Source organism: Carcharodon carcharias, chromosome 12, assembly GCF_017639515.1.
Source record: "Carcharodon carcharias isolate sCarCar2 chromosome 12, sCarCar2.pri, whole genome shotgun sequence".
In the NCBI taxonomy this organism is placed as follows: domain Eukaryota; kingdom Metazoa; phylum Chordata; class Chondrichthyes; order Lamniformes; family Lamnidae; genus Carcharodon; species Carcharodon carcharias.
In genome coordinates, this window is record NC_054478.1 from 130,916,201 (window position 1) to 130,943,177 (window position 26,977).

At 46.0% G+C, this 26,977-nt stretch overlaps 1 protein-coding gene across 4 annotated transcripts in view; it reads right to left on the reverse strand.

The window, feature by feature from the left end:
• LOC121284837 (fibronectin-like) overlaps nucleotides 1-26,977 on the reverse strand; it is a 94,357-nt gene that overhangs the window by 56,197 nt on the left and 11,183 nt on the right. For all 4 annotated transcript variants that reach the window (XM_041200619.1, XM_041200618.1, XM_041200621.1 and 1 more), the window contains exons 6-15: nucleotides 24,519-24,674; nucleotides 24,055-24,225; nucleotides 23,007-23,183; nucleotides 21,116-21,295; nucleotides 18,052-18,204; nucleotides 16,500-16,628; nucleotides 14,053-14,196; nucleotides 5,590-5,708; nucleotides 2,352-2,520; nucleotides 1,165-1,356 (exon numbers count right to left, since the gene is read on the reverse strand). In XM_041200619.1, the coding sequence (XP_041056553.1) occupies nucleotides 1,165-1,356; nucleotides 2,352-2,520; nucleotides 5,590-5,708; nucleotides 14,053-14,196; nucleotides 16,500-16,628; nucleotides 18,052-18,204; nucleotides 21,116-21,295; nucleotides 23,007-23,183; nucleotides 24,055-24,225; nucleotides 24,519-24,674 (1,590 nt within the window). The remainder of the gene's footprint in view (nucleotides 1-1,164; nucleotides 1,357-2,351; nucleotides 2,521-5,589; nucleotides 5,709-14,052; nucleotides 14,197-16,499; nucleotides 16,629-18,051; nucleotides 18,205-21,115; nucleotides 21,296-23,006; nucleotides 23,184-24,054; nucleotides 24,226-24,518; nucleotides 24,675-26,977) is intronic.

Below are 26,977 nucleotides of genomic sequence, written 5' to 3' on the forward strand. Positions count from 1 at the left end.
ACTGTTATCCTAATTTGTACAAATCCCCTTTACTCCTCACCCCCTTGTTCAATGACCTATGTTGGCTCTCACTGCGAAAACTGCTCGATTTTAAAATTCTCATCCTTGTTTACAAATCTCTCCATCACTTCGGCCTTCCCTATCTCTGTAATCTACAAGCCTCCGAGATCTTGGTGCTCCTTCAATGCTGTCTCTCGTGAATCTCCGATTTTCATCACTACATCACTGGTGGTCGGGCCATCACTATCAGTGAGACCAGGGCATCAGGAGAATTCCTTTCTCACCTGTTGAGTACTCCCAGAACAGGCCTCGCTGTGACTGGATTACTACCGATTTTCATCTCTGGCACAACAGGCAGCACTTTTGCCTCTTGAGTCAAGAAGGAAACTATTGTCAATTGTTGTAAAAACCCACCTGGTTCACTAATGCCCTTCATGGAAGGAAATCTGCCACCCTTACCTTGTCCGGCCTACACGACTCCAGACCCAGTGGTCGACCCTTAACTGCCCTCTGAAAATGGCTTAGCAAGCCACTCAAGTTCAAGGGCAATTAGGGATGGGTAACAAATGCTGGCCCTGCCAGCGACGTTCACATCCCATGAAATAGAGAAGAAATCAGCTGAATTGTAACATCAATTGTTTCAAAAAGTATCACACCCGTCTGACGTGGGTGAAGTACATGGAGACGGTTTGGCCATTGAATAATGTTTACTTCCAATCTTAAAAGGAAGAAAATTAGGTAGCAGGAAGAGCACGGAAACAGGCCTTTGGGACCAAGCAATCGTGGTGGCATTTACCCTCCAGCTGAGTAATTAGTCCTAATTGCATTTACCTCTCTGACCCCCTTTCCATTATCTGTTCCTCCAGAGGGGGACAGTGCTAAAACCCCAACATCCCAGGTTCCCCAGGAGAAATAATTCCTTCCAGTGCAATTGGTGGAGGTGGGGGTGGGGGAGGGGAAGGGGAGGGGGTGGTGGCAGTGAAAATGACTCCTGGTCTAGGAAAGGACCTGTGAATGTACTGAGGGAAATTACAGCTTTTGTCCTGAACGTAACGGAGGAAGAAATTGAGCAGATACAGTTACGGCCTACATTTGGTTCCCAAGCCATACGGCTTAAACTGAAGTCGGGGGGGTGGGGAGTGGGTCGAAGGGAGGAGGGCTTACCAAGGTACTGAGGCTGAGCATTATCTTCGCTAAGCTCATACTTGATCCTGAATCCAGACACCATGTCGGAGGCAGACACCCAGGACACAACAAAGCTGCTGGAGGTGACCTCCTTGATCGATTCTGTCACCATGGACTCCGTGATTCTGTCTTTGTCAGGAATATGCACTGACACGCCATTAGTCGGGAGCACTGTCAGGATAGAGAAGAGAGAGAAACACAGGGTCACAAGACTTGAATTACAGAATTAAGAATTCATCCCAAGGTGGAGGGCGGATTGTCCAGAATAAAGGGTTAAATTTTGAAGACCAATTGCATGTCCCATGTGTACAGAGGAGTGATCAAACTGGGGTGTTTAATATGATTAAAGGATTTGGTAGGATTGAGAGAAAGAAACTATCTTCTGCAGTGGAGAGTCCAGAACATAGGGGCTTGACCTTAAACTTAGAGCCAGTCCATTCAGGGGTGATGCCAGGAAGCACTTCCTCGCACAAAGGCTGGTGGAAATCTGGAACTTTCTGCCCCCAAAAAGCTGTCGAGACTGAGGGCCCTATGAAAATTTCAAAACTGCGATTGGTAGATTTTTTTGGCGTGAGGCTATGTGGGACCAAGGTGGATAGATGGGAGTTAGGTTACAGATCAGCCATGTTCTAATTGAATGGCCTCCTCCTGTTCCTATGCAAGGCACCCCTTCAGCTGCTCCCAAGGCCTAGACAGGTTTGTATAGCCAAGCACGATAAAGCTTTGGGGCTCAGGCTGCAGTCACAGTTGACCTCAACTCCCTAATTGCCATGTGTGGCTCCACCAATCCCTGTCAGGCTGCCAAGCGGACTTTGGGGGGTGGGTGGTGGGGCTGCCTCGCTTGGTTCGATACTCCAACTATGCTGCCTGTTGAGGGTAACTATGTGAATGAGGCAGAGGTCGCAAGGAATAATACCCTTGGAAGGAGTTGTAGTTCCCACCCACACCAGAGGCAAAATGGGGTTGGAGGCCAGAAAAGGAAATCTCTTCACAAATTAGCCATTGTCAAATCACAGCAAGATTTACAAACAGCTCCAGGTCCACCTGTGTTGAGCAAATGCATTAGCTTTCGTTAGTCATGCCTGCTAATGTTTTCCAAAGAGGGAGGGTTATGAGAGGAGGAGGAGGAGGAAGAGAATGCAGACCCTTGGCGGGACATTACTCACAAGGCAAATGGGAGGTTGTGAATTCAAATTTGGTGGTGGTTCTCCGGTCCGGCTTCAGCTTGCTGATGAGCTGGGCTTCATAGGTGATGTTTGGTCTCAGGTCTCTGATGGTGTAAGATAACATGTGGCCAGGAATTACCGCCTCCCTCCATTGCTCCCTTGAGTTTTTCTGCATGAAATGCACACAAGCGAAGTTAACTTTTAAATCCAGTGTGATAGCCCAACAGACAATCTTGAGGTTGTTTGTGGATGTGTGTGTGTTTGTGCCTGTGTGTGTAGATGTACACACATGAACACACACACAAACACAAACCAACTGCTGCAGTTCAAGAAGGTAGGTCACCACTACCTTCTCAAGGGCAATTAGGGATAGGCAATAAATGTTGGCCTAGCCAGCAATGCCCACATCCCATAAAATAATTTTAAAAACTACACACAGGCACGCACACATACAAACACACACACACACACACACACACGGACGCACTCTCACACACAGACGCACTCTCACACACACACGCACTCACACACGTACAGATGTGTGCTCTCATACACATATGTACAGACATGTGCTCTCACATGCACGCTCTAACACACACACACACATATAGACGCGTGCTCTCTCACACACATGGACTCGCACACACACACACGGACTCACACACACGGACACACGGACACACGGACTCGTGCACACACACACACGGACTCGCGCACACACACACACACCCGGACCAGCACACACACACACACACGGACTCCAGTTTTGATCAGCAACTGGTCAAATGCCAGATCACAGTGTTGTGTCTAATGAGCTACACTCCAAGTGCTGAAGGGCTTTTTAAAACAGTTATAAAGTTATCAGCAGGGAGCATGAAATGAAGATGCAATTACTGACATTTTTTTTACATTAAATGGATGCTTTCCCAGTTTTTATTTAAATACAAAGGGCTCCACAAACTTTTTCTTTAAACCAGCATTGATCCCTCCTCCTTTCGAGGGCCCCCCTCGGTGCTTCTCCAAAGTTGCCACAGTTCATATTGTAAGCCTCAAGCATCACAGGACACCCCGCTGCATGCACTCCCTCGCAGCAGCAGTCAGCGGATATCATCATGGAGCAGGAAGCTGGGATGATGTTCCTCCCCACATCCTGGTCTATTTCAGAGATCCAAATTGCAGCACCCATGCCACTGACCTCAAGATGGGCTCGCTAAGCACAGAGCAGCAGTTGAACACAAGTTTTGGGGAACCTGCTGTGCCTGGATTTAGTGGAGGTCAGAAATCGCCCATAGCAAGCCTGGCTCAAAATGATGTGAAGTTGGAGATTTGAGCCAAGCGACTATATGTCTGCCAGCCGTCTTGGGATGGATGAGGAGGCTGGGTGGGTGGGGTGGGGTTGTGCAAAGGATAGCAGTGAAAGAGCTGACTTGTTTTTCAATGTAATATATGCATCATTGATGAAAAAGAAATACTTCTGTGGAGTTAAAATCTTTTGACCACATACCACAGGCCTATCTCAGGCCTAGTTCCCCAATGTAAAGGATATGTATGTGAACACTGCAATTTGTTGACCTTAAACAAAGGTTCATTTGGCTGCCCTCTGTGCACTCGTTTGTATGCCAAAAGAGAGCTGGAAATGACACACACTTTATTGAGCATTACTTGAGCAATGCAACATTGCCTTGAACTCTTGCAAAGCCTGGCAGGCCATTTGCGCTGTGATATCAGAGATCAAATGGCTTACAGGCTACAAGCCACCTGTATGTGAAACTTGTTTTTTGGTTGGGAAATAGGTAAACAGGACACAAGGGCTAAGTTTCCTGTCCGTATAGAGGGACAACCGGGCATTGACACCGGGCTCAACACAATCATTAACTGGCCCCAGTACATTTTGCTGGGCACACTCTGGTGCGCTGCTTGATGTGATACAGTACTGGGAACCCCAAAAGGTTGTTAGTTCAAATCCCCATTGTGGTAAAACAAATTCAATAAATCAGGCAATTTGTAGGCTGGCATTAGGCAAAATGACTGCCTTGGCCTGTGCCCGCTGTACAAATGAAAAACTGCAGCAGTTCATTGACGTGAATCCATTCTCCCCCAGTGTGGTTGACCCAGTGAAAGAAGGAACATGACTTTCCCAATATTAGGGTGACCCAAAGCATTTCATGGACAATGAAGTGTTTTGTGAAGCGTAGTCACTGTTGTAATGTAAAAAACTTGGCAGCCAATTTGTGCACAGCAAGCTCCCACTGTGATAATGACCAGATAATCAGTTTGGAGTGATATTGGTTGAATGATAAATATTAGCCAGGAGAAGGACACCCCTACTCTTCTTCAAAATAGTGCCATGGGATCTTGTATGCTGGCTTGGGAGAGCAGACGGGGCTTCGGCTTAGCTTTTCAGGGGTACATCTGAAAGACAGCACCTCTGGCAGTGCAGCATCCCCTCAGCACTGCACAGTGAGTGCCAGCTGAGATTATGCATTTCAGTCTCTGGATTGGAGCATGAACCCACAACCTTCAGACTTAAGAGGTGAAAACGCTACCAGCTCCACCACAGTGCTCTGCCAGTATTGCCCATATCCCAAGAACAAGTCAATGGTGGGTTAAAATCACAGAATCACAGTGCAGAAGAGGCCCTTCGGCCCATCGGGTCTGCACCGACACGTGAGAAACACTTGACCTACCTCCCATTTACCAGCACAAAATGGCACATGCTGACGTTGGTTTATACCTTCCCTTGCTGTGCACACCTGATGGCACCACCGAGAAACCTGATACAGGCAGATTTCTCAGCCCGGCAATAAAGGCAATAAAGAGGCTGCTGCTCCAGGGCCCCCTTGTGTCGGGAGCAGAACCTCGTAATTTCCCGGCTTTTAACCAAGGGAGATATAAAAGAATCACGTCTCCTGTTTTCGGAGGCTTTGTGGTGGCACAGCTCTAGTCCAGGTCAGCAACGGTGGGACACAGGGGGCGCTGTTGGGAGGGAACGAGGTGAATGGCTGTTACTTTAGTTATGTGGTCTCCCACTGGAGTTACGATGGGACTCCAGCAGAATTTGAAGAGCTAGTGCTCAGCTAGGTTCACACTCTCACTAACCCGAGCAACTTGTCTCCCCCCACCTCCGTCAACCTTTCTCCTGCACGGTTTCAACTCACTTGGCATAAGGCAATCCCAAGATAGTGTAGGTCCCGAAGCACCGTTAATCATTGACTGACTGGTTGACTAGCTTACTTACAGGCTTCCATCTCAGGATGTACTGTAGGATGTGGAAGGATTGTGGCTTGTTCCACACAATGGGATGAGAGTCTGTCAGGTTGCTTGTCTCTGTGACCAGCACTTGCACAGATCCAGATCCTATCAAAAACAAGTAATTCTTGGTCAGACAGAACAATGGACTTGTACATATTTTGAATTTATATGCAGATTCCTACATAGAATTACATAGAGGTTACAGCACAGAAAGAGGTCGTTCAGCCCAACTGATCCATTCTGTATAATCCTGCACATGACTCTCCTCTTCCTCCAAACCTATTTGCATATCTTTCTACTCTTTTTCTTCCTCATGGATTTATCCAACTTCCCCTTAAATACATCTCACCTCAATTACTCAATGTGGTAGCGAGTTACACTTTGAGTAAAGAGGTTTTTCATGAATTCCCCTCTCGGTTTGTTAATGTCAGTCCTAGCCATAGTCTGAGGAGGTCTTGAGGCACTGTGGTGGTAAACCTAATTCTAGGACAGAAGCTCCGGGTTCAAGTCCCACTTCAGGACTTGATGGCCCCAGAAGTTGTGTTCAAAATGTGGCCAAACTGGTTTATTATAAGCCTGTAAATCCTTCCAATGCCCCTGATGGCAGGTGGTAAGAGCGGGAGAGTTTCCTGGTCAGCCACACTGCAAAAGGCAATGGCAAACCACTACAGTACTTTGCCAAGCATAACCATGGACCAATTTCATGGTTGTCAATGCCTTTGTAGGACATGCGAGAGGGGTTTTGGTTTCCATCATGTGGGAACATTATGTCTACCCTGCAGAACTCTTTCATAATCTGAAAGATCTCTCTTTCAGGGCACTCCCTTGTCCTCTCTCTCTCTCTCGAGAGAGAGAAGAGCTCCAGCCTATTCAATCATTCCCTTTATGTAAAACCTCTCAGTTCTGGTTTAAACACCGTCAATCTTTTCTGCAACTTCTCCAGGGCCTCTCTATTCTTTGTACAGTGCAGTCTCATCATGGTGTCCTAAACAAGTTTAAAATAATTTCTCTGCTTTTCTACTATACCCACCTCGAACCCCACTGGCAGTGGCTGAAGGCATCCTTAGGCACGACCTTATTCATAAACCATTCAATGTCTGGTTCACATTCTGCTAGCTATTAATGGGTTAAATGATGAGGACAGGTTGCAGAGACTAAGGCTTCTATTCCCTTGAGTATAAAAACTTAAGGAGTGATCTAATTGAGGTGCTTAAGATGATTTGAAGAGTTGATGGGGTTGATACAGAGAAACTATTTCTACCCATCGTTAGTATAGTGGTTAATATCCACATTTATCACGCCGCAGACTGGGGTTCAATTCTCCGACGAGGAGAATGCTCTGGTATTTATCGAGAAAAAGCACATGAAATTAGAAACAGAGAAACTATTTCTTTTGGTGGGAGGGTCCTGAAGAAGGGAGCCTAACCTTAAAATTCGAGCCAGGCCATTCAGGGGTGATGTCAGAAAGCACTTCTTCACACAAAGGGAATGGAAATCTGGAATTCTCTCCCTCAAAAAGCTGTTGAGGCTGGGGGGCAATCGAAAATGTTCAAACTGACATTGATAAATTTTTGTTAGACAGGTGCTTTTAAGGATATGAAAGCAATGGAACTTAAGATGCAGGTCAGCCTTGATCTAATCAAATGGTGGAAGAGGCTTGAGGGGCTGAATGGCCCCCTCCCGTTCCTATGGAGGGCAACTATAAGGATGCTGCAATTGACATTGGTAAATCTGGGCAGCACTTCCATTTGCAATCATTACTATTCACATCTAGTTACTGTCTGCTCGAGATCACAAATTTAACTTAAGTACTAATTTGTTGATTATATAATGAAACCTTTACTAGCCCTGCCAAGTTACTAAATTGATGACATTATAAATCACTACCAGTCTCAACCAGCAATATGTCTGGCAGTTAGGTCAGCTGGTGTCTGGTTGACTAAAACCATTACTCACCTTGTCAAATTACTAACCAGGTTACATTAGAAACCATTACTTGTCCCACCTAGTTACTACTCCATCTAGTTACGAGACTTTAGAAGTCATTCGACTCACCTAGTTACCAGTCTGGTAATTATATTATGAAATCATTACTAAACTTGTTTAATTGGTAATCTGGCTAGATTAGAAACCATTCCTAGTTTCACCTAGTTTCTAACCTGATGACCACATATTGAAGTCATTACTAGTTAATAACATGTTGACTACATATTGAAACCATTACTAGACTCACCTAGTCATTCACCTGGTAATAATACATTGAAAGTCTCATTACATGCAAGTCCTTGCAGTTTATAATCTCTTTAGAATTCGCACTCGGCTTGTTGACAAGACATGGAGAAAGGCTGGCTTGCTCACACGTTTGGCAAGTTAGTTCCATGTACTCTCAATGAACTTGCCGGGAAGCAGCATTAATCTCCGTGAAAGTGGGCAGAAAATGTGCTTCGGTATGCCTGTATTTCAGCATTTACTGTCCAGCGAAGTCAACAGAGGATTGTGCAGTGCTGATAGCTCATAAATCATGTGTAACAGAAACCAAAGGGAAAAGAGGCCCATGGAGAGAGAGCATAGAGAAGGCCAAAAAAATCTGACTTGCAAGACAACAACCTCATTAGCATCATCAGTTCAAAATGCTCAGAGTGTGCTGCATACTTTGGGTCCTTTGCAAGTATTTAGAGAGCACTCAGCAGTTAGGGCAATTTACCTATGCTACTTAATGGCTGAATTAACCATGATCAAAAGGGAAGCCAAGCTTGACTAATCAATCAGCACAGGTCTGGGAGCATTCTTAGCCACAGTAGGAGACCTTGACACCTCGCTGAGAGACTTCTGATTAGACATGCCAGAAATGAAGCTGAGCCATTGTTACTGGTTCCTCCAATTTACAGCAAAAACAGTTAAACTGTCTCCGAGCTCAATTAAAGCAATGATTTATATCACAATAAGGATTTTGGGGAAACAAGTGAGAACACTGCCAGGTTCCCCCCTGCTGCCACTGCAAGAGGAGTGGAGTGCTCCCAATGCTGTCTGCGGATAATCTGGCTGCCGCCTCACTGTGAAGCGGGCATAGTGACATTGGTACTGCGGTTGTGACACCACCACGTCCAGGGTTCATGGTCTTGCCGTGTCCTGGTTACTTGACAGTGTCACCGGTATGAAAATGGCTTTGATTCGGGTTAATGCAAGAGCACCCTGCCAAGGGCTCCGAGTGGCACTTTTAAGATTAAAAAAAATTCATTCAGCCAAGGACCCAAGAGAAAAAGGGGAAGGAAAAGATTGCTCTGCCCTGCAAAATCATATAAATCAACTAGTTTATTAAGGATAATTACTTCACAACAATGAAATGTTATTCCCTGATGGTAATGTAGGCAGTCACACTAATCAGCACAAATCACAAACTGCCTTCCTTCCTTGCTGCTATCGGGTAATAGGCCCATACAAGCATCACTGAGGAAAAACGTGCCGGGTTGTGGGCACAGGTCAGGGGGGAGAGACTGAGCGGATAACTTTTTGAAAGGACCGATGCAAACATGATGGGTCAAGCGACCTCCTCCTGTGGTGCAAGGTTCTGCCAGGTTTGCCTTTCTCGATACTCCCCCAGGCCTGCCTAAATTTCTATTGTTGCTGGATTCACTAATTTAGGATCAGGAGAAGTCATTCAGGTTTTCGAGACAGTTCCACCATTCAATTAGATCATGGTCGATCCAGATCTTAATTCCACCTACTCGCTCCGCCCACTGGATCCATAACCCCGGATACCCCAATCCATCAAAAATCAATCCATTTCGGGTTTTGACATTCTCAAGTTGACACCCCCTCTCCCCGCAGCGCCTCAACAGCTTTTTGTGGGGGTAAGGTCGGGGAGAGAGTTCCAGATTTCCACTACCCTTTGTGTGAAGAAGTGCTCCCTGACATTGTCCCTGAACAGCCTGGCTCTAATTTAAAGTTCCTGCTCCATTGCTCTGGACTCCCCCGCCAAAGGGAATGGTTTCTCTCCACCCGATCATTAAATCATCTTAGAAACCATTCTGAAACCACGCAGAGATGAATGTTTTGTTGAGGTGATTATGGCTCTGAAAACCTTGTTTGTGGAAGACTAAGGGATATTCTGCCTGAGGAGGTTAAGAACGTTAATGGGTATGATAGCGTAGGCAGAGAGAAGGCGGGCTGAATCTTCCATGGAGCGGCAATCACTGTTGGATTGCCGCTCCGCTTCTTCTTCTTTTCTTCAGTGTGGAAAGGCAGATTTCTCGCCTGAACATGTGGCCCTCGCTTGCTGAGGAATGTGCAGCTCAGCTGTTCCTGCGATCTCCACAGGGCAGGACAGGGTCGCTGGGGTAAGTGAGGACATGCCCCCCACCCCCTCTTTACAGCACTGGCTGCTGTAAACTGCTAAGTTTAAATGTCCCCGGCACATTGACAGAATAGAAGGTAAGTGTGTAAGATAAGTAGGTGAGGGGTTAGGGGGTTGGGGCGGGGGGTGGGTGTGGGGGGGTGGGGTTGCTGGTAAGTCGGTTGGGGGGGTAGGTGTTGAAGGGGTGTTAGATGGTCAGTGGTGCATGGGGGGGTGGTGGGGGAGTTGGCCGATCCGGTGCAGGGGGGTTGGGGGGGGGGGGGGGGTGGTGGGGGCGGGTTGTTGAGTGGCCAAGGGGGAGTGTCAGGGGGTGGTCACGGAATTGGGGGGTTGAGGGGGGAGTGGGGCGGATGCTCAGGGGTGGTGGGGGGGGCAGGGTTGGGTGCTCGTCAATTAGTCAGGGGGAGCGGTCAGGTGCTCAAGCGGGGTAGTCAGCGGGTGGGAGGGCTTGGGATGGTCAGGAGGAGTAGTTGGGGTGTCAGGTGCTCAAGGGGAGTCTGGGGGCTGGGTCAGGAGAGTCAGGTGGTCAATCAGCGGGGGGGAAATAGTTGGGGGTTGGGGTGTGAAGGTGAGCACTGTCCAAGGTGGGGGTGGGGGGATGACCACTGTCCAGAGTGGAGGTGGGGGAGTGACCACTGTACAGGATGGGGGTGGGAGATGACCCTGTCCAGTATGGGGTGAGGGTGAACATTTTGAGGAAGTGGGGGACGGTGGGGTTGAACATTGCAGTGGGTTATGGAGTGCTTTGACACTCCAACTGATTTACTTAGCGTTATGCTGGTTTTATACCTACAATGAAGAACCATGTAAAATCCAGGGTAAGTATAGGGCAAACAGCCCAAACCTGCGGTGGTTCCAGCCAATCACAGAGCAATGTGGGCAGGGTAAAACCGGCAAGTATTGGGGATCTGCTTACACTGGAACTTCTGATGGGTCCCGCGAGCATCTTTTGTGGTATCTCTGGTCTCCAACTGTCCAGAGACTGGAAGATCTGGGCCAATATTTCCTCTGGTGGGAGAATTGAGAACAATTGGGGATAAAGAGGGTGATGTCAGGAAGCACTTCTTCACACAAAGGGTAATGAAAATCTGGAACTCCCTCTTTCAAGAAGCTGCCAATTCTTGAAGCTCGCCTTCAAGAATCAATTGAAAAATTTCAAAACCAAAATTGATTTTTTTGTTGGGTAAGGGTATTAAGAGTTACAAAACCAAGGTGGGCAAATGGAATTAAGGGACAAGTCAGCAATGATCGGATTGAATGATGGGACAGGCCCAAGGGGGTGAATGACCTCCTCCTGTTCCTAGCTTCCCAAAAGAGATTTTTGGAGAAATGTGTAAATTCTGGTAAAAATGGTAGACCCAAAAATAAGACTAAATAAATGTAGAAGATGGTAAGAAATATTGGAAAATAAGAAGAAAAATGGGAACTAGAGAAAGGAGAGAAAAACAGAATGAAAGTAATGATTCTCTAAAGTGGCTAGCTAAGGACTTCTTATAATATATTTCTGAATATATTAAAACCAGATTTATCGTAAGATTGGATGATTTCTGGCCCTCAGACTGTGTGAAGTGAATTGAAAATTGGCTGGCCCCGGGGGACAGAAAATGTCAATGTTGTTAAGATTTTACATGTACTCAAACTACCCCTTGCAATGGAAATCTGAAAGCATTTTTTATATATACAGAGAGAGAGGAAATAATGGTTATGCCGTTGTGATTATAAAGCCGTAAAAGGCAGTAATCGTGGAACATGGGAGCAGGAGGAGGCCATTCAGCCCCTCGAGCCTGTTCCACCATTCAATTAGATCATGTCTGATCTCTATTTTATCTCCATTTAGCAGCTTTGATTCCGTAACGCTTAATACGCTGATCTATCAAAAGTCTATCAATCTCAGTTTTGGGAGAGAGAGTTTCAATTTCCATTACCTTTTCTGTAAGGGAGTGCTTCCTCACATCACCCTGAAAGGTGTAGCTCTAATTTTAAGTTTACATCCCCATGTTTTACTACCCCCAGAAGAGGAAATAGTTTCTTTCTTTCTACCCTATCAAATCATTAAATCACCTTAAATGCCTCAACGAGATCGCCCTTAATCTTCCATAGTCAAAAGAATACAGGCCTCATCTATCCAAGCTAGCCTCATAACCTACACCCACAACAAGCATGTATAAGTTAGCTTAGACATGGTATAAGCATTTCAAGATGCTTCACAGGAGCGTAATAAGTGAACACTTTAGCCACATAAGGATAGGAGACCAAAAGCTTATCAAAGAGGGGATTTTAAGGAATGAGCTGAAGGGGGAAGGAGAGAGAGCTGGAAAAGTGGACATGTTTAGGGAGAGAATTTCAGAGTTTAGGTTCTTGGCAGCTTAAACCTGCCTAGAAATGCCAGGTTTGTGCAGCAAAACCCTGAAGACAATGTGCTGTACCTGGCAGGTCAGGTAAATCAACCAAGGCTGTTGCGCTTCATTAGAAAGACCTCTGGCCTGGTTGCTTGACATTTACTTTGAGCAGGATGGTTGGTGACACCTCCCTGCACCGTGACAACCCCATCCCGCACCTCCACAGTACCCTGCTCCAGATTGCTGCTATATTATGATTTGCGGAGTGGGGGTTGGCATCATTAGTGAAGACAATTTGTACAGCAAGGCAGCACCTATCTGTTGCAACAGTGTCACTTCCCCGTCAACTCAAACAGTTGCCTCTGCTACCCAAGTTACACAATAGGCATTGGGAGGGTGTAGGGAAATGATCAAATTGGCCAATGACAAAAAAATTAACACAACTTCACGCCCACAAGCTCCAGGTGCACATTCTTGTCCCAGTTTGACCTAGAAGTGCTAGCTGTGGCTCAGTTCACAGCACTCCTGTCTTTGATTTAGAAGGTGCTGGGTTCCTGAGACTTGCACACAAATCTGTGACGTAGCTTGGCTGGTGGTGAGAAAGGCCCTCCCCATCAGATCCTTCCTACACGCCAGGAGTCTCACCCCTTCTGCACATTGCCCTCGAGGTGGCTGTGGTGGGGACGAGACTGTTGTTCACCTCCTTGTGGATTGTGCCTTTGCAAAGAAGGTCTGGAGAGAGATACAGTGCTTTCTGTTGAGGTTCATCCCGAGCAGTTCTGTGACACAGGACTCTGTGCTCTACGGGCTGTTCCCAGGGACACACACTGAGACAAACATCAACTGCAGCAGGAGGATCATCAGCTCGGTGAAAGACGCTTTGGTCTGCCCGAAACTTGTTGGTCTTCCAGCGCAAAGAGTTGTCACTGACCGAGTGTTGCAGACTGGCACATTCCAAGGTCCAGGACTACGTGCTGAGGAACGCACTAAAGCTTGGGGCAGCTGCTGCAAAGGCGCATTGGGGAAGGGTCGCTGTCTAAGACCTTTCTGCCATTGTGCACCAAGGGACTGGGAACTATTGAGAGCCCCTCGGGCTGTACAGCTCAAAATGAATGTATGCAGTGAATATTAATTGTATTATAAATGTATTGAAGCACCTCAGAGTGCAACATGATGTATGTTGATAACTCCAATACCATTGTCTGATTGTCTGCATTGACCAGATTGAAATGATTGTAATATTCATTGATTGTATTGATGCACATTGTGATCCATGTGTAAAAGTTGAATCTGATTGGACTTATGTGATGGTGATTTTGAAATGGTTTGGAATGTTCTTCCAGATATTTTATGAATAAAGTATATATTTCAAAACAAAAACAAATCTGTGCACAGGAAGATCCCACAAACAAGATAACCAATTTATAATGATTTTGGTTGAGAGATCATTACTAACCAACACTGGGGAGAACACCTCTCCTCTTCTTTGGATAGTGCCTTGGGTCCATTGGCAACCCCCTGATAGAGTAGACAGGGCCTCAGTTTAACATCTCATCCAATGGGTGGACAGCTCCGACAGTGCAGCACTCCCTCAGCACTGCACTAGAGCACCAGCCTACATTTTACATTTTTGAGTGACTGCAGTGGGACTTGAACCCACAACCTTCTAACTCAGAGGCAAGAGTGCCACCCACTGAGCCACTGCTGACACTCACAAAGGCATTAATTTGGGGACTCAACACAGGGGGAATCCTACCTGGTCCTTGCTGCTGGGTCTGACAGGTCCATTCCCCAATTCCCCGGCCATAGCAGTGACACACGTACTGGATTCCATTGATCTGCTTCAGAAACGAGTCACCGATCTGGTAAAACTGCCCACTGTCAGTGTCCTGGCACTGATCTAGAAAGAGAGACAGGTTACATAGAAGCTGCAGCAAAGAAAACAATCTACTTGGCACAGCTAGCCAATGCCAGTGTGTTTACACAACATGAGTCTCCTCCCACTCTGCCCCTTTCACCATACCTCTCTATACCTTTCTCCTTAATGTACTTATCCAGCTTCCCTTTAAGGCAACAACAGCTCCATGTGGTAGCGAGTTCCACATTCTCACTACTCTCTGGGTAAACAAGTTTCTCCTGAATTCCCTACTGGATTCGTTAGTGGGTATAATAAAAAGGTGGCTGCTGGTTTTGGACCCCGCCCCACCTCCACCACCACAAGTGGAAAAAAATCTTCCCTATATCTACCCTAATAAACCCCTTCATACTCGCAAAAGAAGGTCACCCCTCATCAGCCTTCTCCTTTCCAGAGAATAGGGACCTCTGCCTTCTCAAGTCTTTCTTCACTGTTATAACCTCCCGGTCATCCTCTGAACCTCTTCAGCACCTTCTTCGTCACTGTAGTTCCAAAAAAATGCAACAAAATGGACAGGGCACACGTTCCTGACCCAGACGTGACCCTGGATTGAAAGTGTTGAAGCGTTCAGCCTATTTCTGCACCATTTAGAGACAGGAAAGTGTGCGCCAGGAAAACAAGACTAAACCTCAACCTCAGGGCTGTCTCACCACAGAGAAAGGGAAACGGTGGAAAAAAAAACCAACTTGCTGAGTTGCACTTTTAGCTGGGATTATGTTGAAATCATGCACACATGTTTCCCATGTTGTTTAACACTGATTGCATTTAATATCCTGTTGTATAGCACATTAGGGAGTGGGCCTACACTTTGCCATGGGCCTTGTGCCCTCTCTTGCAGCAATGTTAAACATAAAGCTGTGTACAAACTGCCCTTTTCATACCATGCCGAAAGGGGCATTCGAGGGCTGGTGGGAGGCCCGGGGCGGTGGTGGGGGGGGGGGGGGTGTTTGGAATTGGGAGTTTCCCAGAAATTTGCTTTTGGGAAAATTGCAATGAAGCATTATCTTTCACCAGCTTGTTTTAATGTAAAATAAAAGTGGTGAATCATGTCCGTTAAAAGATTTCCCAGCTGGCTGGAATGCCAGACACTTGCTGCAGGTGAGGAGGTGTAAAGGAGATTCAGAGCAGGGATAAAACTTCAAAAAGGCTTGAGTAGTCTACCACTGACTTGACATTCCCTTTTCTTTACAATGAGGACTTGACTGATGAGTGGGGGGAAGGGGTTACTTAACCTTTCCAGGCAGCTGCTGAGGTGTCAAGCTTTTATAAGGATCAAGGATAGGGTAACTAGAAGACACAGGTTTAAGATAATTGTCAAGGGAAGCAGCGGGGAGATGTGGAGAAGTGTTTTTATACGGCAGTTTTTATGATCTGGAATGCACTGCCTGAAAGAATGGTGCCCTAGCCCTGAACTCACATCTTTTGCTAGTTTCTCTCTTATCTCAAGCTTATCTTGTCTGTGAGGCCAACTCCTGCTCCCTTGATCCATTTCTCATTAAACTGCCGACCACCCAACTCTTCCCTTCTTGGCTCTCACGTTAGCTGATATTGTTACTGGTTCCAGCACCTCAGGTATTGTCCCCACTCCTCTTTCAAACTGCCGTTATTATCTTCCTCCTTAAAACCCACTCCTGAGCCTTCTGTCCTTTCAAATTGCCACCCCTTTTCCAGCCTCCCAAGTCCTGGAATGTGTTCTCACCTCCCAAATCCGTGTCTATCTTCCATTTCATGGTTAAATCCCTCCAATCAGGTTTCTGCCCTGCCACAGTCCCAAGAGAGCTTTTATCAAAGTCAGATATGACATGCTGTTTGAATGTGACAAAGGTAAACTTTCCTTCCTTGTCCTTCTCGACATGTCTGCAGCTTTCGACATGGTTCATCACACCATCTTCTTGCTACATCTCTCCACCGTCATCCAGCTGTGTGATTGTCCTTGCCTGCCTTTTCATTCTATTGTGCATAGCCAAAGAATCACCTGCAATGGCTTCACTTCCATCTCCCTCACCGTGACCTCTGGAGTCTCCCAAGGATTAATCCTTAATCCTCTCCCAGTTCACAATTACACGCTGCCCCTCAGTGACTTCATCCGAAAACAGAGTGTCTAGTTCCTCACGGACGTTGCCTCAAAGCTGGCCAAACTCATTTCAGATTGCTCAAACCTCCAGACTGGGTTCCAAGCCAAGTTTTAAAGGTGGAATCCCTGAGTGTAACCCCAGCTCTAGACCAGCCAGTGTCCCTGCTCAAACTCCCCCTTCATCAGAAACCACCTTTTAAGTGTGTGAACTTACCAAGGGCATCACATTTCCATCGACCTCGGCCTTGCCCATAGCAGGTGCAGTTCATCTGGTGACCCTCATCGTGCCGTTTGTAGAAGGTTTGGTGCACGTCATATGTTATTCCATCCACCACACAGTGATCTGTGGGAAAAAGGGGACAGGCTGGTTCCTGAGGATTCAGATTAAGTCTACACCATAGAAGCAGGCCCCTCAGCCCAAAAGACCCCAGCAGGTATTTATGTTCCAAACAAACCTTACCCACATCTCTTCATCTGACTCTATTAGTATCTTCTTCTATTCCATTTCCCTCATGTACTTATCTAGCTTTCCCTTAAAAGCACCCACACAATTCACCTCACCAACTTCCTGGCAAAGAGCTCCACATTTGAACCACTCTTTGGGGAAAGAACGCTCTCCTGACTCCTCTATTGATTCAATAGTTGACTGTTATCAATTTATGGCCTCTTATTTTGGGCTACCCACACATGGAGACATCTCTTCTACCTCGACCCCTTCATAATCTTAAAGAGTTTCATTAGGTCACCCACTAGGAGCCCTCTCTTTTCTAAAGAAAAACAGCCCCGCCTGCTCAATGTTTCCTGAGTCAGAGCCTCACAGTTCTGGCATCGTTCTTGTTCAGAGTATTCCAAGTCTGGTCTAACCGGGTTTCAATACAAGTTTGACACAATTACCTTACTGGTTTTACATGACTTCCCTGCTCTTCAATTCTGTTGATCTGGAAATGAACTGAAAGCTTGGTTTGCTTTTTTTTTTAAGGCCTTATGAACCTGTGTGGCTACTTTAGTAATTTGTGGATCAGCACCCCTTATATCGCTTTGCTCCACCACCTGATTTAGACTTATTATCCAAACATGTGACCTCCTCATTCTTCCTAAAATATAGAATCTCACACTAATCCTTGTGGAATTTCATTGGATAACTACATGCCCATTCTGCAAATTTTATTAATTGTCTTTTGACACAGTTTCCTCAGGATTAATTGTACTCCCCAATAGTCTGCATCCTTCCAGAAACAAAAAAGTGCTTTCTATAGAATGACTATATGGTCTATATTATATACTCCTGTGAACAGCCATATGGGCTTTATGACATTCAGGGCTATCTCTGAAATAAGGCGCATTATTTTCTTCCCCTCTTGTTGTCCTAGAAGTCAATCCAGCCCCGAGCACATGGCAGGCAGAGAAAGAAAGAGGTGGAGAGATAGACAGAGAGAGAGACAGAGAGAGAAAGACAGACGAACTCAGTAACCAAGGGGTACAAACTGGTGAGACAAAGCGAGAGTGAGAGAGAGAGAAAGAGAGAGAGGGAAAGAGAGCAAGATAGAGAGGGAAAGAGAGAAAGATAGAGAGAGGGAGAGAGACAGAGACAGAAACACAGGATGGCAGAAGGAAAGGCAAAGATGGATATACATGCACAAACATAGACACACAAGCTCCTAATATGACCATTTTTAAAATCCCCATTACTGATTGCAATAGTCCATAGCCTGTGAACAGAATATGACAAAAGTAAACCTCCTGCCAACCAAAGCACACAGACCCACCTCGAAGTTGAGCATGGGCAACGCAAGTCCATTCACCGCGGCCATTCCCATTACAAGTGCACCTCATCATGTGGCCAAGCTCGTGGCGTTTGTCCCACTGGTCTCCAACATGATACATAACCCCTTCCGAATTGGTGCAAACCTCTTCACTTTCTAGGAATAAGTGACAGGGAAAAGTGGCAATATGAGTGCCAGGCTAAGTCTAAAGGTTAGCTAGAGACAAAATCAAATATAAATACTCAAAAGTTTTGTTCAGCATACATCCATTCACATTGTGATTTGTACACATTTGATACTGTTTAATACAATGCAGTATTTCTCCCAAAAACGTATCTCAACTAATCAAAAACAGGTATTTGAGCTCAACATAAAGTTCAACGGGGTTGGTTTTGTATGCAATACTCCTTTAGCATATTTGTTTGAGTACAGGAGATTGAGGGGTGATCTGACTGAGGTGTTTTGGGATGATTATATGGTTTGATAGGGTAGACAGAAACTATTTCCTCTGGCCAGGGAGTCCAGAACAAGGGGGCATAACCTTAATATGGTAAACTGCTCAGGGGTAATGTCAGGAAGCACTTCTTCACACAGAGTGGAAATCTGGAGCTCTCTCCCCAAAAAGCTGGTGAAACTGAGTGGGGGGAGGAGGGGTCAATTTTTTGTTAGGTAAGAGTGACCAAGTTTTTTGAGGGTGTATCTAGTAGGGTAGATGATGGGGAACCACGAGGTATGGTATATACGTTATTTTCAAAAGGCATTCAATAACGTGCCACACAAAAGGTTAATACCCAGGATAAGGGCTCATGGATTTGGGGTAATATTTGCTGTGAAGATGACCATCGAAGATTAGATGGCCTGTTCAGTGTATTCAATAACTGACTCACCAGCTTGGATTTTCACCAAGTCAGGATGACATTTAAAAAATGGTGGGCGGGTCCAGATTCTGGAATTCCTGGCCGCCTTGCCAGGCTGTCTAATTTCCAGCCGAGCCTTTAAAGTTCTGTCGAAGGGTCATGAGGACTCGAAACGTCAACTCTTTTCTTCTCCGCCGATGCTGCCAGACCTGCTGAGTTTTTCCAGGTAATTCTGTTTTTTTTTGAGCCTTTAAAGGGTGCAGGCTGGTTCCCGTTCCTGACATGGTCAGCTCCATTACAGAGATAGGCATGTCCTACTCCTCCACAATTTTCACGGAGTTGGGGCAGGTTTTAATGAGTCATGGTTAACAGCCCCTCAGAGGGGCCATGACCCCTAGTCTGCATGAGGGGAACTTTTAAACAGTAAGTTCAAAAAGTCCCCCTCATGCCCCCCCATGCCAAGTTCTGCCCTTTCATCCATCCCCATGGCCCCTCATGCCCCTATTCCAAGGTATAGCACTTCCATGTCTTTTAACCCACTATGCACTGTATAGATCTAATGAACCCTATAGTGACAGTAATATGTGTTAAAAAAGTAATCCATTTGTAACTTCCGACTATGTTGGAAAATATAATTTCATTACGAGTTAATGAAAGTGTCATCATGTGGACTCTTCAAAGTATCAATAACAAAAGCCACAAACCCTTGAAACTACTTAATGTTGTGTAAGTAAACATTGTGACATTGAATGTAGAGATCGGAGAGCCTGAGCTGTCAATCAAAGCTGTTTTCTCTGGGGTGCAGGTGTCTCAACAAAGTAATGGATGTCTGGCTCTCAGACAAGCCTCATTAGGTATGATTGGCTGAGAGCCCAGACAACCATTAGAATATTAAAAGGAACATTCCAGGCTACACATATCTTAAAGGCCATCAGAAAACATTCCTAAATTGTTTTGAAAGGTTGGTCTGAACTCATTAAGATGGAGGTGTCAAATCAATGGAACAGTAATCCGGGAACAGTAAAGCAGTATGTGGCTCATCAATCTAAGAACAACACCATATTTGGTGAAGGAACCACAATCATGAGAAGTCACACAGTGGGGCAGCCACGTTTGTCCCTTTACAATCTTTAAATGCTGTCTACAGAAAGAAAGACACAGGGAAAAGGCAGTCATATGTGCATAAGATCTGAAAGCTACAACATCCCCTCCAGGCCAGATCCACCAAAACAGCAAACCAACCTCCTGGTACCAAGATTACAAGAGGCTGAATTTGTGATCTACAGAAAGTCCATCACTTCGAGAAATTCTTGCAAACAACTTTGGCATATGATTTCAACTGTCGAATTCAACTAAACTGCACTTCAAGTCTGAAGATCTCCCATTAAGGCCTACGACATACCTTCTCCAAAATAAGACAATCACATGGATTATGAACTATTCCGTTCTTTTAGAATTCGTAAAAGTGCACTATTTTCTTCAACTGTATCTTGCTTGAGTGTGTTTTTGTGTATGATCGTCTGAATGGGTGCAGTAGCATTAGATTTCAGGATGAGCGCTTAAATGAACAATCATCTTTCTTTGCTTAAACCCACAAAATCTTGCTACTAGTTATTCAATCATCCGCATATGCCTAGGTTAAACAAACGACACACATATCTTCCTCTGAGATGACAGAAAATGAGGAGTCTTTTTTTCACTCAAAGGATTGTGACTCTCTGGAATTTTTTACCTCAGAGGGTTGAGGCTCTACCACTCAATACATTTAAGGCTGATATAGACAGACGTTTGGTCTTTCAGGTTTTCAAGGGGTATAAGGAGTGGGTGGGAGAGTGGAGTTAAGGCCGATGATTAGCCACCACTGTACTGAGTGGCTGGGCAAGCTGGAGGAGCTGTATGGCTGACTCTTGCTCCTATTTCTTATGCTCTTATTAAGGGATATGGAACCAAGGTGGGTAGATAATCAGATGCAGATCAGCCACAATCTAATTAATGGTGGTACAGGCTCAAAGGGCTGAATGGCCTCCTCCTGTTTCAATGTTCCTAAGTTAGCTGGTAGTTCATTCAAATCATTCCCAAAAGTTGCCCCCATTCGCATAGTCAGTTTTTTTAACAGTTGTCACACACAGCCAAGGAGGCATGTTGTTAGTTTGACAGTGTCTAAAGCTTTGCTGCCCAGTTCCCTTTGACTGATTGGATCTGAGCCATACCTGCCATTGGACAGAAGCCAAATCTCCCATCGGCATCATAGTTAGGAGTTGTTCCACACCACTTCATGTTGTCCCGTCTTCCATCGGATGTGCACTCGGTGTAGTTTCTCATGTTGTACAGGTATGGGAAGTGACACAATGCACCATTGGAGTTCCCTCCCAGGCTCTGGAGATAATCGACTAATTGCACCATGAAAGGTGACCAAAAAAATAAGGGGGGAAAACAAAATGTTAGTTGTTTATAGCAAACATTTACTAGGGACAAATGCATCTTCTCCCCTCACCCCTCCCCCCTGACCTATCCCTTAGCCCATGACTGAACCATATGCATTAGCCAGTGTGCCAGTTACATCTGCTACTGGATCAAACTGATGGAATCCCTTTAAAATAGGTTCAAGAGTCAATATTGCAAAGTTTGCTTCATGCAAGTAGCTATTAGCTGACAGACACTTGGTAGATCTGGGGTGTTATTAAATCATTGTGGCCTGCTCCATAGAAAGGGTTTGGGGTAAATTTAACAAATTCAGCTCTTAGGCCTAGAGCCACGCCGGCAAAAGCGGATGTGTCAGGAAAGATGCGTCTGCCATTCCTGTGTTATGAGAACGCTTTCAGAAAATTAACCCCATAAAAATACTGATTAAATCATTCCCCTTAAATCCCCTCTCTGACCTCTGCTAAAGTTCATCCTGGGATTCACCTCTCACCATCACTGCTCTAGATTCGTGGCCACGAGGCCATTCTTCACACATGAGATGGAGTGCATTGACAATTCAACTACAGGGGGAAGTGGTGTTATATCAGACACCCCCTCCCCAGACACCCGTCCCCTACTGGGCCTGCCTGGACCACCCTCCCCACTGTGTCTGCCTAGACTCCCCTCAACTTCTCCCCCACTGGGCCTACCTGGATACCCCCCCCCTTCCCATCTCCTCTCCCCAATGGGCCTGCCAGGACCCTCTTCCTTCCCCACCAAGTCTGCCTGAACTCCACTCACCCCCCTCCCGCCTCAGACCTGTCCTGATCCACCTGTGGGCTTGCCAGGATCCCCTCACCCCTCTGCCCACTGGACTGCCCAGATCCTCCCTCCACCCTTCCCCCAGCCACTGACCACCCCCGGTCCTGCTCAGACCACAACCGCCTGCACCCCCTGCATTCCTGGATTTTCCCAGACCCCTCTCTGACCTCATTCAGATCTTCCGGAGTCCCACTCCCAGGGCCTGTGCCAGACCTGACCACCCCCTTCCAGACTCGGGCCTGAGGGGGGCGGGGGGGGGGGGGGGGGGGGGGCAACAGGTGCCACATGCTGGACTCCCCCACCCAAACCCTGCTGCCAGACTTCCCCAACTCCAACCACCTACCTACTGAAGCTGGGAAGAGAGTGTGAGCCAGTGCTGCTGCTCCCCCATGGCGGAGTGTCAGCACATGCCCACTCTGCAGGCCCTGTACTGCACATGCACAGACTCCAGACACTCAGGCAGTCTCTTCACTCAATGCCTAGAGGAATCTGGGACAAATAGTGTCCTGGGAAGCTGAGTTCTGGGACAATCCCGGAAAATCTGGGATAGCTAGGCACTCTGGCTTTATCCTGCCCTCATCCCACTGCGGTATATTTTCCCAGCAGTGGGTTACTAAATACAGCATTGATCCAGGGGAAGGTAGCAGGTCATCAGACAGCAAACCCTTAATCGCTACCCTGACTGGGACAGCTACCCCCGCCACATGGGAAGGTTATTGATGGAAAGAGGGGTTTGGAGGGCCTCAGTGGCTCCCGACCGCTGACCCCGGTGAAGAAGATGGAAAACGCATTTAACAGGTTGTGACTGAAATGAAACAGGCGGAGGCAGCAATTGTACTTCAGAAGATAGCTTCCAGGAAAGGCATCAGAACTTACAAGCATGCTGGTTGCAGAAAGAGTAAGAGCGATCCTTGTCAAAATTGTTGGTTGTACTGCACCAAAGTGCGCCATCATTTCGTCCATCACTAGTGCAGGATTTGTAAGTCTTGCCCATGAATGTGAATGGGAACTTGCATGGCTGCCCATTGGAATTCCCTCCGTATGACTGAGATGCTGATTAACACAAAAACAATAAGACTTACAACTCTATAGCACCTTTCACAACCTGATGACATCCCAAAGCACTTTATAAAGCTTTATTCTGAAGTGTAGTCATGTTGACTGAGGCAGAAATATTAGCTAGAGCCTCTCAAAATAGTGGAACTTTTTATGTCCACTGTCCTCTCAAGCTGAAAGATAGCACCTGACACTCCAGCATCCCCTCACCCGAAAATTGGCACTCAGGTCTCTGGAGTGGGATTTGAACCCACAACCTTCTGGCTTAGAAGTAAAAGTGCTACCTACTGAGCCACAACTCTCACAGCGCTAGTCATGCTCATTACTATAATTTAAATATAGTGTCGAGATGGACCCTCAGGCAATTGGAAAATAAGACATGGGCAAAATTCACCTTAAGCAGGGTGCCAAATGTGCAGTAGCCAATCAGCAGCCCGCTTTTGCTCTTGATCAGATTTACTCCTCCACTGGAGGTGGTGTGATAGCGGGCTGTACAGACTTACAAGAGCACATTTTTTGAGGTCACCCCGCACATGGCACCGCCCAATCCCCAGTCCCTTCCTACCCATGTAGACCCTCCCTGACTCTCCTTGGCAATAGGGAAACCAAGGCTGCTGCTCACCAGGAATGCTAGATCCTTGAGGTGGAGAATAAACCCAATGAGACCCACTGACCCATGCAGACCCTAACCTTGTCAGCCATGGCATTGAGCCGATAAACAGACCCTCAGTGTAGTCATGTGTGATAGTTAACATAGCAGCTATTCCACAAAGAGCAACAACCCCCGAAGGGAGTTCAGTCTTTTTTTTTAACTTAAGTTGTGATATTCACACAAGTCACTTATGATGGCAAAGGCCCTAATACTTACGCAAATCGCGGCAGCTCACACCATTACCCAGACAGGTGCACATCATCCGTTTGTCCGCTTGCTTCTTGAACCACTGCATTCCTTCAGTGTAAAAGGTGCCACCATCACTAACACACTGTTGTGTTTGGTAAACTGCAGGCTGGATTTTCGCCTGTGGTTGAGAGGAAACTTCTGGAAAATAAATATTTTCTAGTTTTAAAAAACATTAACAGATAATGCTCCAGACCTGAGAAGCAAACGGAAAAACCAAACAAACCTACGGTATCAAATGGGTTGTTGCCATGCCCATTTTTAGCCATTAGTTTACTAGTTATAGCCCGCACCAAGGATTCCTTTGTGACAGCTATCTGGTACTTCAGCAGGACAGGGCATGCGAGAGTTTGGTCAAGGGGGAATAAGGCGCCCTTTATGTAGCCTGCCCGTTTTCCCAACTATTTGGATGAATGGCCAGCCCCCAAACTTACCAGAACCCAATGTCACAGTGGCATGGTGTTCACATTCCCACTCTCCACGTCCTTTGCCTTTACAAGAACAGTAAAGTAAGTTTCCTCGAGTGTCCTTCTTTGTCCAGGTGTCTCCAATTCTATAGGACATCCGGGTATCCTGGTCATTGCACCGATCTATAACAGGCACGCAAAGGATCAACATTGTAACTACATTCAACACATTGTCTACATCTCACGTAATTTATATGGTCTCTTTATTACGGTAAAACTTCTGAAGCACTTCATATTCAAAATCTGACACGGAGACACTTAAGGAGATATTAGGATAAACGGCCAAAAACTTAAAACTCCTTTTCCTCTCCAAAGTCCTTCAACATGCTGTCACCTCCCAAATTCCTGTACAAACTTCATGTTTGAATCCCTCCAATTAGGTTTCTGCCCCTGTGACAAAGATAAATTTTCCATTCTCAAGCTTCTCAAACAGTTAGCAGCCTTTGACACAGTTTTCCACCATCTCCTCCAGCACCTCTCCATTGTATCCATCCAGGTGGGACTGCTCTCACCTGCTTCCATTTTTCTCTGTCCAGTCATAGCCAGAGGATCACATGTAGTCTCTTCTCTTCCCACTCACACACTCTTACTTTTGATGGCCCACAAGGATCTATCCTTGGTCCCTTTTCTTATTGCCCTATTTCTCATCTACATGCCGTCACTCACTGACACCATCCAAAAACACAAACTTGTACACTGATTACATGCAGCTCTACCTCAGAGACACCTCTCGACTCCTCCACTGCCTCTAATTTTCCAGACTGCTTAACTGATGTCCAGCACTAGATGAGCCAGAATTTCCTTCAACTAATTATTGGGAAGTCTGAAGCCATTGTCTTTGGTTCCTAGTCCAAGCTCTGCTCCCTAATCACCAACTCCATCCTTCTGCATGGCAACTGTCTGGGCTGAGCCAGACTGTTCGCAACCTCAATGCCATATTGGACTCCAAGATGAGCTTCCAATCATAAATCTGCACAATCAGTAAAACCGGCTGTTTCCATCTGTGTAATATCGGCCCAATGTACCCCCTGTTGGGGATGATATATTAGCACGGAGAGAGGATTGACTAACTAACAGGAAACAGAGAGTCAAAAAAAGTGAGTCACTTTCAGGTTGGCAAACTGCGGAAGACTAGGGATAAATGGGGCATTTCCAAATTAGCAGGTTGTTACTAGTGGAACACTACAGGGATCAGTGCTGAGGCCTCAATTATTTATGATCTATATTAATGATTTGGATGAAGGGACAGAGTGTATTGTAGCCAAATTTGCTGATGATACAAAGATAAGTAGGAACGCAAGTTGTGAGGAGGATGCAAAGAGTCTACAAAGGGATATAGATGGGTTCAATGAGTGGGCAATAAAGTTGGCAGATGGAGTATAATATGGGGAAATGTGAGGCTGTCCTGTTTTGAAGAATAGAAAAGCAGAATGTTATTTAAAAGGCGAGAGCCTGCAGAATGGTGCGGTACAGAGGGATCTTGGTGTCCTGGTATGTGAATCACAAAAGGTTAATATGCAGGTACCGCAAGTAATCGGGAAGGCAAATGGAATGTTGACCTTTATTGCAAAAGAGATAAAATGTAAAAACAGAGAAGTCTTGCTGCAACTGTACAGGGCATTGATGAAACTGCACTGTGAGTACTGTGTACAGTTTTAGTTTCCTCACTTAAATAGAGATATACTTACATAGGAAGCAGTTCAGAGAAAGTTCTCTCGGATGGTTCCTGGGATGAAGGTGTTGTCTTATGAAAAAAGGTTGAGCAGGTTAGACCTATGCTCATTGGAGTTAAGAATGAGAGGTGATCTTATTGAAACATATAAGATTCTGAGGGGGCTTGTCAAGGTAGACACAGAGAATGTTTCCCTTCATGGGAGAACTGAGAACTTAGGGAAAAGTTTAAAAATAAGCAGTCTCCCATTTAAGACAGAGATGAGGAGAAATTTCTTCTCTCAGGGGATCATTAGACTTGAATTCTCTTCCCCGGAAAGCAGTGGAGGATGGGTCATTGAATATATTCAAGGCTGAGTTACAGATAGATTTTTGATCAATAAGGAAGTTAAGGGTTATTGTGGGGATGGACAGGCAGGAGAGTGGAATTAAGGCCACAATCAAATCAGCCATGATCTTAATGAATGGTGGAGCAGACCCGATGGGCCAAATGCCCTAAGCTGCTCATATTTCTTATATTCTTCAGCTCATCTGGTGTGAAAACCTCAGCCATGCCTTTGGTACCTCCAGATTTGACCATTCCAATGAGCTCCTGGCTGATTTTCCATAGCCTACACTCCATATACTTCAGGTCATCCGAAACTCTGCTGCTCATGTTCTAATCGCAACCAAGTCCAGTTCACCCATCACCCCACTGTGCTCGCTGACCTACATTAACTCCTGGCTAAGCAATGCCTTGATTTTAAAATTCTCAT